Source organism: Saimiri boliviensis, chromosome X, assembly GCF_048565385.1.
Source record: "Saimiri boliviensis isolate mSaiBol1 chromosome X, mSaiBol1.pri, whole genome shotgun sequence".
NCBI lineage: Eukaryota > Metazoa > Chordata > Mammalia > Primates > Cebidae > Saimiri > Saimiri boliviensis.
In genome coordinates this window covers 17,176,195-17,191,281 of record NC_133470.1, presented here as the reverse complement: position 1 = coordinate 17,191,281, position 15,087 = coordinate 17,176,195, and the positions used below count along the sequence as shown (strand labels likewise).

General features: G+C 39.8%; 1 protein-coding gene across 1 annotated transcript in view; it reads left to right on the top strand.

Moving 5' to 3' along the window:
• The first annotated feature begins 1,275 nt into the window (after nucleotides 1-1,275).
• RPS6KA3 (ribosomal protein S6 kinase A3) overlaps nucleotides 1,276-15,087 on the top strand; it is a 173,052-nt gene continuing 159,240 nt past the window's right edge. Inside the window, exon 1 of the mRNA XM_010334871.3 lies at nucleotides 1,276-1,509. Within this exon, the coding sequence (XP_010333173.1) occupies nucleotides 1,507-1,509 (3 nt within the window). The 5' untranslated portion in view covers nucleotides 1,276-1,506. The remainder of the gene's footprint in view (nucleotides 1,510-15,087) is intronic.

The following is a 15,087-nucleotide window of genomic DNA, read 5'->3' as shown; positions in this document are numbered from 1 at the left end:
CATCTGAAAACACAACTATCTTTCAGAAGCAAATCTGGTAGTTATTGTTTACAATTAAGTGCACTTTACTCAGTTAAACACACAGCTGTTTGCAGCTATGTAGTCAGTCACACTGAGGGAATGGAAACGTTTAAAGGAGGATGAAGAGCAGTAATTTTGGAGAATTGGGTGAAGGAAGACTGACAGGACAGGCGTATTAATGAGGGTAATTAATGCTAGCTGCCGTAACAGAAAAAAATCTCAGCGATTTAACATAGTAAAGGTCTATTTTTCTCATTCATTCATGTCAAAATCTGGTACAGGTGGGGCAGCTCTCCTTCGTAGGTCTCTCTTAATTAGTGACTCAAATCAGCTTCTTTCTTGTGAGGCTACCATCTTAAACACATGGCCTCTGAAATCACCATAGGAAGGAAAGATTGAGAGGGATTACCACACCAAGAGTTTTGTGGCCAAGCCTGAAGGTGACATCGATCACTCTGCCCATGACTTCAGTCACATAGGCTCAACCAGACTGCAAAAGCCACTGGAATATGTAGTTGTTCTGTGTGCCCAGGAAGAAGAAATAAGATCATAAGTATCATAGTTTTGAGTTCCCCTAAACTCTGAGACAGGGATATGGGTACGAATAGCTTAGGTGAGAGGTGATCTCGGGAAATGCAAAGAGGAGAACAGGAAAAGGAAGGAAGCCAACGCAGAGTGTGTTCATGAGCCTACCCTGTGTGCCTCAGGCTGAATCCTACTGGAGACTTCTTGGACAAAACTTCTATACAAAACAAGCCCGAAGTTGTTCCACCTGAGAGGTGAAGAAGCTGAGCAATTTCTCCACCAACTCATGTCCTTCATGGGCTGTGGGCTAATCCCTGGGATATTAACTCTGGCATTTCTGGCAGCAGGTCAAGCATGCTCCAGTGGCCAGAGAAAGTCCTCAGGCTGAGAGTCACATGTGCTTCCTTGTGAAGCAAGCAGTGTATACTGAATAGTGAGTGCTGAATGCATGTGAAAGGGACACTAAGATCATCTGCTACACTGAGCACCCACCAGTAGCAGATAACCCTGATCAAAGTGTTCCTTGGGAGCCAGAGAACAGCTTGAGGTCGTGGCTCTGGGGTGAGTCCTGGAAATGCATTTTCAACAACTTTGCCAACATAGGCTCAAGCAGTACATTTATAGATGAGCACTTCGAAATACTTCCCATTCTTTACTCAAACCTTTGTCATTTCACTTCTCTCAAAACCGCTTTAGTGGAACTGTTCCCTATAAGGTCACCACTGCCCTCTACTTCAAATTTCATTGTCTCCTCAAGTCCTCAACTTAGTCAATCTACGAATGTTACTATTTTCTTCTTCTTGAAACACTCCTCTTCCTTACAGGATCGTCTGCTCTCCCAGCACTTCTCCTACCTTCCTGGATGCTCTCTCCGCGCCTAATAACCACGCAGCTCACTTTTCTGTGGAGGTCCGTCATTGCTCCTGCTCACCACACCTAGACTTTGAGAAGAAACCAGAAATGGTAAGTGGATTTATTGGTAATAGCTGCCTGAAGCCATGCATTGAGAAGGATCCTGAGGCTGCATGGCCATTTAGCTATGTCTGCCATGGGTGTTGGCATACAGTGGGCAGATTCAGACTTCAGTCAGCTCTGCTGTATATCTTTCTCAAGTTTCCATCTTCAGTGATCTCTCCTGACAATCTCATCCACTGCTGAGGCACTAGCTATCATTTCTATATAGACACCACCTAAATATATATTTCTATTCATGACCTCTCTCAGGAGTTCCAAACCCATATTTCTAACTTTTCAGGGAACATATTAACCTCGATTTTTATTTTCTAATTACATTCTCTCTCATCTACATTCTCCATGTCACATGATGGATTTACCATCTTTCAAAACACCCCATCTTAAAACCTTGGCAATACCTTCACTCCTTTAATATTTTCTCATCACCTTTCCCTATAGTTTAACATACTGCTCAATGAATTGTTTCGGAATTACTTGCTTACTCTCTGTCTGCCCTAAAACACTGTGGATTCTCTAAATAAAAGAACCAAATCGAATTCATCTAGCATCTTCAGCTGCCAGAACTGTTTCAGGCACAAAGTAGACACTGAGCAAGTGCCTAAGGATATTTACATGTATATGATGTATATGTGTGTGTATATTACATATATATAATTACATGTGTACATTAGGGGTGTGTGTGTGTGTGTGTGTGTGTGTGTGTGTGTGTGTTGTTTCTTCTCTTTAACTTTTCAACCGCTTCCACCCTATACAGCTAATCAGTCAATAAGCTCCATCTATTCAATTGCTTCACAAAGACATCCACATATGCCAGCTTCTTTTCCATCCTCATTGCTTGTCACAGGTTGTGTGCCCTGGAAAACAGACTCAGATAGAGATTTAAATACAGAAATTGTATTAGGAATGCTCTCAGGAACAGCACCTGTGGGGCAGTAAGGGCAGCAGGATTAGGTGGTTGGGCTACAACACAGTCGTAACAAAAGTATCAGTTGACCCTAAGAGGAGCTCTGGAGCTAGGATGGACCTTTGGTGATTTTCCAAATTGGGAATACTGCCTGGGCTTTTGTAACACCCCCTCTCGCCATTGGCAAATTATTAGATGTGGGCTACTCCAAAGAAAGTGTGTGATTTGGGAATAGTAAGTTCTCTTCAGATGAGAGCAAGTCCCAGAAAGAGATTCCACTGAGAGCCATCAGTCACCAACATTTCCTGCCGCTGGGGTAATGAATGTCTCATTCCTGAAATGGGGATCTAAGAAGAACATCACAGCATCCACTACACTACTGGCAACCTAGTTCAGGCCTGCATGACCTCCCCTGCTGCAGGCATTGCTAAGCAGTCTCACTGCCTCCAACCTCTTTTTTCCAATCCATTCTTGGTCCTGCCACCCAGACTAATTTTTCACAAATCAATCTGATATATTCCCGATATCAGAGTCTACACAGCTTATTTAGCAGTATGTGAAAATTCAATTTGCATGGGGGAAGGGAGAGAGAAAAGTTGTGTGTGTGTGTGTGTGTGTGTGTGTGTGTGTGTGTGTGTGTTTATAAATATGCACATAGAAAAGTATTTCTGAAAAAACCCATGGGACATAAAGTAGATTCGTGGTTGCCAAAGGTTGGAGGGAGGGAGAATGAGGAGTGACTGCTAGTGGGTATAAGGTTTCTTTTTGAGGTGATGTAAATACTCTGGAATTAACAGTGATGGTTCCATAACCCTGTGAATATACTAAAACCCACTGAATTGTACACTCTAAAATGGTTAACTTGATGGCATTTGAATTATATCTCAAGTATCTCAGAGTTGACATATGAAAGTGATAGTGGTGATTATATCAGGTTTTTATCCTTTATGTACCCTGGCTTTTCAGACTTTTATAACATATTTTTTAATATTAATTTAGGGAGGATGAAAATTCACCCTTCAAAATCACTTTTCTGCTTTAAAACCTCATCCCTATGCATGGAGTAAAGGCCACACTCCTTGCAAAGTTGTCCCGGCCCTTTCTGAGCAGGTTCCAACCTGCTCTGACAGACACTCATCTTTCACTCCCCTGTGACTCTACTCCCCTGACTTCAGCCACTTCAGATTTCTTCATTTCCCAAACATACCCTGGGCTTCCTTGTCTCTGAGGCTTTCTTCCCTGATACTCACAGCCACCCTTTTCTTTGTCTGCTCTCTGATCCAGCCCTACCTGCAGGAACATTTCCTGGTTCAGAACAACTCTCACTTCCCCAAAGCTGCAGCTGAAATATCTCTCTCTCTCTCTCTCTTCAGCTCTGCTAACAGTTTGTGTAGCACCTGCTTTTACAGCATTTATTACATACTGCCATTTTATATAATCAGTTGTGTATTTCTTGTTAGGCTGATTCACATTTGGTTCCTCTACAATGTATAGTACATGGAGTAGATATTGAATAAAACTTAATTTTTAGTTCAAATTTTTTGGGAAAAAAAGCAAATCTACATTTACACATTTGCTCAGTCAATGAGTTCTTAGTGGTGGCATACTATGTGTCAGGCAATAGTTCCCAAGTCTGAAAATGTCCTCATTCTCATGGAACCTACTTTTGAACTTTTTTATTCATCTATGACATACATCGACTATGCACAGATATTTAGTGTATACCTCAATGACTTCTTAAATATGTATATACCCATGTAATCACCACCCACATCAAGGTATAGAATATTTGTAGCACCCCATGCTCCTTCCCAGCCAATGTCCTCCTATCTAGAGGTAACCACTATTCCAAATCCTACCACCACACATTAGTTTTGCCTGTTCTTGAATGCCATATGAGTGGCATGGAATATTTTGTCTTTTGTGCCAGGCTTCTTTTGTTCATCATAATTTCTGTGAAATTCATCCATGTGGTTGTACGTAGCAGCAGCTCATTCCTTTCATTGCTGTATAGTATTCCATCGAGGATATTCCACTGAATATTTCACAATTTATCTGTTCTCCAATTGATGAATATTTGGTTTGGTCCAGTTATGAATAAAGCTGCAGTAAACATTCCTGTATATGGCTTTTGATGGACATAAGTATCCATTCCTCCTAAATATATATTTAGGAATAAAATTGCTGGGTCAAACGTGGCTTTGCTAGATACCACCTAACAACCTTCCCAGAGGTTTTGTGCCCATTTACACTCTTACCAACAATATATGAAAACAAGCAAACAAATAAATAAGTAAAATATCTAATAGTGAAAAAAGCAATGTGAAAATTAAGATCAGATGATAAAGCTACTTTAGATTTGGTGACCAGGAAAGGCTTCTTCAACAAGGTGAAATTTAAGCCTGAATGACAAGAAGATGACAGTCATGTACATGTCAGAAGAGGAGCATTTCAGACAGGGGGTGAAACCACAAAGGCCCCAGGGCAGGAAGTAACTGGGCTTGTTTAAGGAACAGAGAGGAATCTAGGGACCTTGGGGTAAGTGGGGAAGTGAAGAGAGCAGATAAGGAGTGTGTTATTAAGCTAGTTGCCAGAGTAGGTGACTGGGAGCTTAATTCAGTGGGGGAAATCATGAGGAAGGGATAAAATACATGCTTCAGAATTATCCAAGAAAAGGGAACGCTTATACACTGTTGGTAGGAATGTAAAGTAGCCCAACCTCTGTAGAAAACAGTAGGGAGATTTCTTATTTTCTTTCTTTTTTTTTTGTTTTGTTTTTTGTTTTGTTTTGGTTTTTTTTTTTTGAGACGGAGTTTCACTCTTGTCACCCAGGCTGGAGTGCAATGGCACGATCTCTGTTTACTGCAACCTCCACCAACCTCCACCTCCCGGGTTTAAGTAATTCTCCTGCCTCAGCCTCCCAAGCAGCTGGAATTACAGGTGCCTGATACCATGCCTGGCTAATTTTTTGTATTTTTAGTAAAGACAGGGTTTCACCATGTTGGCCAGGCTTGTCTCAAACTCCTGATCTCAGGTGATCCACAGGCCTCAGCCTCCCAAACTGCTGGGATTATAGGTGTGAGCCACCATGCCTGGCCCAACATTTCTTAAAGAATTAGAAGTAGGTCTACCATTTGATCCAGCAATCCCACTACTGGGTATCTACTCAAAGGAAAAGAATTTATCACATCAGAAAGACACCTGCACGTGTATGTTTATAGCAGCACAATTCACAATTGCAAAGATATGGAACCAGCCTAAGGGCCCATCAATCAATGAGTGGATTTTTAAAATGTGGTATATATATACCATGGAACACTACTCAGCCACAGAAAAAGAATGAAATAATGTCTTTTGCAGCAACTTGGATGGAGCTGGAGGCCATTATTAGAAGTGTAGTAACTCAGGAATGGAAAACCAAATACTGCGTGTTCTCACTTATAAGTGAAAGCTAAACTATGGCTACACAAAAGCATGCAGAATGGTAAAATGGACACTGGAGACTCAGAAGAGGGGAGGGTGGGAGGAACACGAGGGATTTAAAAAACTACATATTGGGTACAACGTACACTACTTGGGTGACGGGTACACTAAATTCTCATACTTCACCTCTAAAAAATGGAAAATAAAAGAATAAATAAATATTTTAAAAGAAACTATTTTTAAAAGAAACTATTTTAAAAGAAATCTTTTAAAATAAATATTTTAAAAGAAATCTTTTAAAATAAATATTTTAAAAGAAATCTTTTAAAATAAATATTTTAAAAGAAATCTTTTAAAATAAAATAAATATTTTAAAAGAAATCTAATTAAATATTTTAAAAGAAATCTTTTAAAATAAAATAAATATTTTAAAAGAAACTATTAAAAAAAAAAAAGAGTTACCCTACCCAAGAGCTGAGAAAGCAGGGATCATTGGTTGAGGATTACTGCTAGCAGCTTGGGGTTGGAGATGTTAATTTCCCAGCAGATCTGTATCTAATATAGGCATTTTCTTCCATGACTGAGATTCAGTATCTTCCTTTTTATCTGGGCCTTTAACTTCATCTTGTTTTCATTGTTCTTTCCTTGACCCTTGGCCCCATACCCAGCTCCTTGAATTCACACTTCTCTACCACCATAAATGTCATCAGCCATTTGGCCCACTTTCATTCCCGTGGTCAGCCTCTCTTAATCAGGTCCACCATTGACTTTTACTTTTCCTGGATGGCCATTCACTAGGTATTCTACTCAGCACAGAATCTTGCTAATACTAGACCCAGTACATGCATGCAGCATAACTGTTGGTAGGGAATCCATAACTACGGTGATTTGCAAAGACTTCAAATTACTGTTAAACCGCAGTTTGATTCTTGCTACTTCCTGCAATCCTTCCAATCCTTAGGTACTTCCTGGATGTTTTCCTGACAACTAAAGCCTCACTTTCTGTATCAGTTATCAATGGCCACATAATTCTGTGTAATAAAACACCCCAAGACTCAGCATTTTTAAACGATAAGCATTTATTTTGTTCACAAGTCTGTCGGTTGGCAATTTAGGCTGGGCTCAGATGAGCAGTGCTTCTGATTTCAACTGGACTCACTCATAGATCTTACAGTCATATGCAGTTCAGCTAATCTAGGATACCCTCAGCTGCAATGACTAGAATGACTCAGCTCTGCTCCTCATGTCCCATCTTCCAGCAGGATAACCTGGTCATGTTCTCGTGAGAAACACAGAACAAGTAAGTGAAAACACTCAAGGCCTTTTGAGGCCTAGACCTGGAACTGGCCCACCACCATTTCCGCCCCATTCTATCACCCAAAACAAGTTACAGGGCCAGCCCAGATTCAAGGGAAAGGAAAATAGACTCTGCCTCCTCAGTGGATGAAATTCCAAGGTCACCTGGTAAGGAAGAGGTGAAGGAAGAGGTGAAGAAGGACGGTCATTAATGTAATCTATCGTACTGTTACACTTGCTTTCTGACTTAGAAGTCTGAGTATATTTTGAATGTCAATCACACCTCAGTAAAATGGTTTTTAAAACAAGAATATTGAATGTTTATTTCCTTTCCTTTCTGGCTCAAAGTTTCTATAGTTTAAAACATCCAAATAGACAGAAAATAAGCAGCGCTGGCTTTTTGGTTTGAATTATTTGCTATTATTTCAGTTCTCCATTTCTATAGATGCAGACATCAAAAAAGTCTGGAAAGTATGATTTCACTCATAAATATCCCCAGTAGACCTTAAAGACAGGATTTTAAGTAACCAAGTCAACACTCATCTTGAACAGAAGTCAGATAACATAACCCACAAATTAGAGTTTATTTTATTTTATATTGAAGATAAGGATGTTCTCCCTACATCTAATGTCTTCACTGGAAGAGAGGCTGTGCGAAAAGGTGCTTAAATTGTGCGTCATTCACAAAAGGGAACAAAGGAGTTGCCACTATTACTGCCGTTGCCATGGTCATATCATATTAAATCAGGATAGAGGAGGTTATTGAAATGGCTTTTCAAATAAGGTGTCTTCTCATAAGACGTCTCTGCCAGTGACACCAGCTGGAACATTGGGTACAGAGTGTCCACTGGAGAGAACATACAAACTATTCAAGCCGATGAAGATCCTGTGAATCAAATGGCCTTGCTATGCTCCACTCAACACTATTTCTGTCTTGCATGAGGTGTGTGTCCTGAATTTGATTTACTATCTTTAATGCCATTCATCCACAGTCCCTGGTATACTATGTGGATGCAGCAAGGCACTCCAATTAGGACCTGGAAGTCCACTATAGTGCAATTAAAGCATAACAATTTGAAACATAGTAAAACAGTGGAGAGAAAGAGGGATGTAAAGGCAGCATGTTCCTAATGTCCTGCTTAGAAAGAAAGAGCAATGCGGAATGGTGATTAAGAAGCCATGTTTCCGTGACAGTCTCAGGTTTGAGTCCAGGCTCTGCCACTGCTCACTATGTGAGTTCAGGTAGGTTTCTTATGGTCTTTAAGCCTCGGTTTCTTTATCTGAAAATGAGAGTACTGTTGAAACAACCTCAAAGGTTTCATGGAAGGGAAAAATCAATATGTAAAACATTTTGCAAGGTGCCTGGCACAAAGTGAGCACTTATTTAATGAGAACTATAATTTTTGTTTTGAGACAGGGTTTCACTCTGTTGTCCAGGCTGGAGTGCAGTGACGTGATTTTGGTTCCCTGCAACCTCTGCCTCCTGGGTTCAAGTGATCTTCCCACCTTAGCCCCCTGAGTAGCTGGGACTATAGGCGCGAGCCACCACACCCAGCTAATTTTTGTATTGTTTGTAGAGACAGGGTCTCACTATGTTGCCCAGGCTGGTATCAAACTACTGAACTCAAGCGATCTACCTGCCTCGGCCTCCCAAAGCACTGGGATTACAGCGTGAGCCATCACACCTGGCCTAAGAACTATAAATTTTTAAACTGGAAGGGGCCTAGGAGGTCACCGTGTAAAAGCTCCTCATTCACAAGATGAAAAACAACCACAGAGAAGGCTAAAGGAGTCCCTCCTCAGTTACACAGCTTAGTGGCACAGTTAGGGCTGAAAACCTAAGACTTTCTGATTTCTCTGCCTCTCTGTATTATCCCTCCACTAACAAGCCCCTCTTGCGTACCCTCTTCCACACTGTGGAACTTCAATAAATAGGTAGGAGTTTTCCCCTGTCTCCTGGAAAGCCACACCTCAGGCACAGGACACGCTGAAAGGTATGGAATTTTCTAATGAGCTATTTGCCGCCTGCTCACTTTAATCCACTGCAAGTGTCTCTGGGAAATAAAATATTGGCAGGTCTGTCCAACAGCTGCTCAGCCTAGAGACCACAGCTTATTTTGGTCCATTTATGTTAACTCATCTGTCTTAAGCTCTTTGTTAGTGACTCACCGCATACTGCTACCAAAAATATACACCAAAAATCTGAGAATCATTCATGTGAAGGGCAAACATCTTCCTTAAAATACCACATTTCTGCCGTCGTGTTTTTGTGAAGTTTTTCCTTCCTCCCGCCTCCACATCACATTTTCTTCTCTCCTTTCTTCCTTCTCCATCTTTGATCGCCTTCAATGGCATGGAAGCTGCATGCGGTGATCAAGAGAATTCTAGAATGGACATCAGAAGGCCTGGTTCTGGTCCTGAGCTGGCAGTCTTTAACTGTAAAAGCCTAGCAAGTCACAACTGGTATGTGACTCGGATTTTTCTTATCCATAATACAGGAGGGTTGTATTAGCTCTACACTTTCCACCAATACAACCGCCAGGAATTTCTTCATTGCTTTCCCTTGAAAAATTCCAAGCTTTGAAAGATTTTCATCTGCCACATAATCTGCCTTTTAAAATAAAAATTAATATTCTAATATTCCCCATTTTCTATAAAGTTTGGGTAAACAACCTAATTTACATTAGAATCAATAAATAACAATAAGCAGGAAATAAAAATGTTTAAAGTATTAAATTAACTTTTTTATTAGGATGGCTGGTATTTCAAATAGTATACCCAGAGGAGTCACAGAAAAGTATATCATCTTTGTAAGAATTGTTGATATATTGAAAATGGTTCAAATACTATGTCATATATTTAAAAATAGGTAGGCACAGTGGCTCACACCCATAATCCCAGCACTTCGGGAGGCTGAGGCAGGAGGTTCACTTGAGGCCAGGAGTTCAAGACCAGCCTGGGCAACATAGGAGACTTCCATCACTACAAAAAATTTTTTTAATTAAAAAAAAAAAATTAGCTAGGCACATTGGTGCAAACCTGTAGTCCTAGCTATTTGGGAGGCTGAGGCAGCAGGATCACTTGAGCCCAGGAGGTTGAGGCAGCAGTGAGCTATAATTGTGCCACTGCACTCCAGCCTGGACAACACAGCAAACCCCCATCTCAAATAAAAATAAAAATAGACATGGTAAGGATACACAGCAACTTCAGGATGATGGTAACTTCCAGGAAAGAGGAAAAGGATGGAGATGGGGAAACAGCCTTCGAGTATATCTGTAATATTTCACTTATTAAGACCTGACACAAATACAGAAAATAATTAGCATAATAAATCTGAGTGATAGATACATGGTTATCAGTTATTAATATTATCCTTTCTTTTATGATTGAAATACTTCAAAATTGAATATTTAAATTTAAAGAAGCTTATCAATGGAAACTCTTATACATTGCTGGTAGGAGTGTAAAATGCTATAACAACTTCAGAAAATTTTAGCAGTTACTTAAAAAAATTAAACCTACCACTACCATACCACCCAGCAATACCCTTCACAGATATGCCCAAAATAAGTGAATACACACATTCATAAAAAGACATGTACAGGAATGTTTATGCCAGCCTTATTCACAGGCCAAAAACAGAAAAGAGCCCAAATGCCTATCAATAGGTGAAAAAATAAACAAATTGTGATATATTAATACACTGAAATACTACTTAGCTATAAGGACAGCATACCTTTTATCCAGTAATATGGATAAATCTCAAAAAACATGCTGAGCAAAAAGTCAGATACAAAAGCAAGAATACATACTGTGTGATTCTATTTACACGAAGTTCTAAACCAGGTCAAACAAATCCATAGTAATAGAAATCAGAGCGGTGTTTGCCTATTGTGTGGGGAGATTGCCTAGAAAGAGGCACAGGGACATTTCTGGAGTAAGGAACATGTCTTGAGGAAATAAGTATCTTTTTAAATTTTTTCTGTATTTTTAGTTTCTGTGGGGACATAGTAGGTATATATATTTATGGGGTACATGAGATATTTTGGTACAGGCATGCAATGCATAATAATCACTTCATGAAAATTGAGTATCCATCCTCTCAAGCATTTATCCTTTGTGTTACAAACAATTCCATTATACTATTTTAATTCTTTTTAAATGCACAATTAAATTATTATTGGCTAGAGTCCCCCTGTTGTCTTGATTGCGGTAGTGGTTACATGAGTGTTTGCATTTGCAAAAAAATAAAAACACCTCTTCAAATTGTGCATTTCAGATCTGTGCATTTCACTCTGGATAAATGTTACCTTGGTTTTTAAAAATACCTAAAGCTCATAAACTCACGTACTAGTATCAAGGACTCCCAGGAGATCTACGGACCTCAAGACAGGAATCAGCCCTGGAATGACGATCCCTGCCGTGATTCTCATTTCTGAACAGTTTAAGATTTTACTTTTCTATATTGCTCTTTACTCTCATTATAAATGAAATCTTTCTTTGAGGAGGTCTTTCAAAGCAATGTGCTGTAACGGAAAGAATACAGACTTTAGAAATCGCCAGAGCCCTGGGTTTGAGCCTGTGCTCCCTAGCTCACTGGCTGTGTGACTCTGGGCACGGGAGTGACCTCCTTAAGTTTATTTTCTTAACCTTCTGCTGAAGCACACAAAGTCTACTTCCCGGGGTTATTCGGAAGATTAAATTAGATCACACAAGCAAAAGTGTATTTCACACAGCCAGGCTCAGCACAGATGCTCCATACATTCTGGTTTCCTTTTCTTCCTTCCTTTACTTTTTATAGACCCTCTGCAGAACGAAAGCTTCGTATCTCCTCCATCATCACAGTTCAAATCCTGAGGCTATAGGAATAGCTTCCTTGTTCCTCCTCAAAGGTAGCAAGCAAAAATGCCACACTCAAAGGTAGCAAGCAGCAAAAGGGGCTGCTTCCCTGAGCCCCATGATTCAACGGGTTCTGCTCTGACACCCCCCCGTAGCCACAGTCTTCCCCACAGGGCAGGAGTCAGTAGAGCTAAAGGGCTATGCCCATCCAGAGGCCGTGCGCCATCTAGCCCACATTCCAGGTTCCAGGACCCCAGAATACACTGCCCGGGTGACCAAGAGCTGGCTTCCACGGGCACCATGGTCCCTCCCCTAGTCCATCTTCCCAATAGCAGCCCCTATCACAAATGAGCACATCCCTAGTCCCAGGGAACCATCAAAGGGCAGTTGTTTGGGGCTGCGTAAACAGAGCTTGGACACATAGGCAGGGTGTCCATCCACATTGTGCAAAACCCCTCGCGGTGTTTGCAGGACTCTGAGGTGGGAAGAGAAAGGGAGCTTGACCTCTGGCCTGGGCGCAGGAGCCAGGGGCTGGCGCACCCCATAGCATCAGGTTCTGGTGCAGAACTCTGAGGAGGCCCAGAACTCTAAATCCAGACTTGGCCTTCTAGGCCAATATTGATATGTCAAGAAGATGAAAGAATACGTTTTATAATATTTTATAACTTTCCACATTTAGACATAGAGTACGTGGGTTTCTGTGTGTGTTCCATTTGCTCTGGGCTTGCCAAATGCTCGGGATAGACCTGCCCAGCATATTCCCCTCTCGGGGCGTTTGTGCTTGTGTTCTTTTACCTTCTCCCCAGATGTCTACTTAGCCTCCTCCCTCCTCATTTCCTTCATGTTCCTCTTCCCCTCTCCCACTTTCACTTCTCTGACCATCATGTTTAAAATAGCTCCCCAGCCCTCATGCTCTATGCCCTTGCTATAATTTCTTTTTCTTATTACAACTTGATATTTTATTCGTTAAGTGCCTGACTCCTACATTAGAGTATAAATGTCAAACCAACTGAAAATTGTCTGCCTTGTTCACTACTGTGTTTCCCTCACTCGGCATAGTATCTGGCACATAGGAGGGGCTGAGCAAGGTAATTATTGCATTAATGCATGAATGATTTCTATTCCCATGCCTTATTCTCTGTTCTGGTCCTAATGTTTCACAACATAAAAGCCAAAAAAAAAAAAAACTTTTTAAACAGGCCAACTCACTTGCATTTCATATTTTATTTCAAATTTAATAAACCTGCTGAACACAACCCCCAGTCTTCCAGCTCTCTTGGTCTATTTTTACCACTGCCGTCTGTTCTTATTACAGAGAACTCTGGCCCCTTGACATCCTCTACTTTGTCTTCATCCATCAACCTTTATCTACCTCCATTTCCTGCCCTTTTCTGCCTAGAACTCACAGCCCATCACTTCAACCATTCTTTGGGTGATACTCTCAAGTACTTTGCCCTTTCGCCTGGCAAAACCCTAACTCTGGATCAAATCAAGGAACGTTTCCATTTCTACCCTTGAGCTACATCACAGGATAATAAATTAACAGGGGTAGCAAAATGATCTAAAAATATAACCGTTTCTTTCCTGGCCAAAACTCTTGCCTACCAACTATTGCACATTCTTTACATGGCTAAAATTAAATATGCAAGTCTTCCGTGGCATTTAATTAGCAATCTGGCAGAAAGAAAATGCTGCTCTACTTTCATTCACAAATTTTAGTTTAATTACATTCCATACCCTTTTCCAAGCCAAGATGGTTGGGTTCAAATTTCTGGTTAAGAAAATCTAAGGTAAATGTTACGTCACTTTTGAAAAGCCTGAAACTCACACAATCAACACATGTTCTCTCTCTCTCTCTCTCTCTCTCTCTCTCTCTCTCTCTCTCTCTTTTTCTCTGACTTCTTCCAGCTAGACTGACTTAGCTTCCTTAGTCCTATTTTGCAATATTCCTATAGAAAATTCCAGATCTCTTTTCAAAAGTGAGTTGACAATAATAAGCAAAATACAAATTTCAGTTATATATGAGGAATAAGTTCAAGAGATCTATTGTATAACATGGTGACTATGGTTAATAACAACATATTGTAGTCTTGAAAACTGTTACAAGTTTACACTTTAAGTATTCTCACCACAAAAACGATAATTATGTAAGATAATGCATATGTTGATTAGCTCAATTTAACCATTCCACAACATACATAGATTTCAAAATGTCATGTTGTACATGACAAATATATACAATTTTATTTGACAATTTAAAAAAATAAAATAAACATTTAAAAAGAATATAATATTGTATATTAAATACAATATATGGGTTGAGTGTGTGTAAGAATACAATACTGTATGATTGCTACTATGTTTAAAAACATAAATGTGTATGGACAAAGAGTAAAAGCCAACAAACAGAAATGATAGTAGTGATAATAGTAGCGATATTAGGAATTTGAGGGTTTTTATCTCTGAACACTTTTAGATGTTATAATATTGTTTTTACAATTGAGAGTGAAGACAGGGTAGGAAGGAGGGAGAGAAAGCCAAATTTACTGCAGAGAGGGTATGATAACCTTTTGAATTTCAAATTACCATTGGTTCCATTGACACCTAGAAGTAGCATTTCTCTGATCTTTAATAAATGTCTTAAATAAGTTAAAGTGGTCATGGTAGTGCCATTATAATCCTGTAGTTTTAATGTCACATGTACTCCACCTATTACAAATATCTTTCTAGCCTGTGCCTTTGTTTGTTTTAATCTCAAAAATACAGAAAATTTAAGCCATGTGACATGAATTCCAGGGTCTAGATCAAGTTGCAAGAGAAAATCACTATTAACTCTACTGAAAATGCAATATTTTAAAGATTATAAATAATAAATGTCTTACTAAAATTACCTTATAATATAGACATATTGCTTTTCCAAGGATAAAAATGAAAGCATAAGAGCCCAGAGGCTCAATTCTTGCAGATGAGAAAACAAACTCCTTAAAACTGGTATTAAATCTCTGAACTTAGAGAAAATATGAGGAAGGGCCTTACCATCCCCTTCAGGTCCATGCCCACAAAGAACCCAGAGTTTCAGTAAACAAACAAGGTACATAATCCGT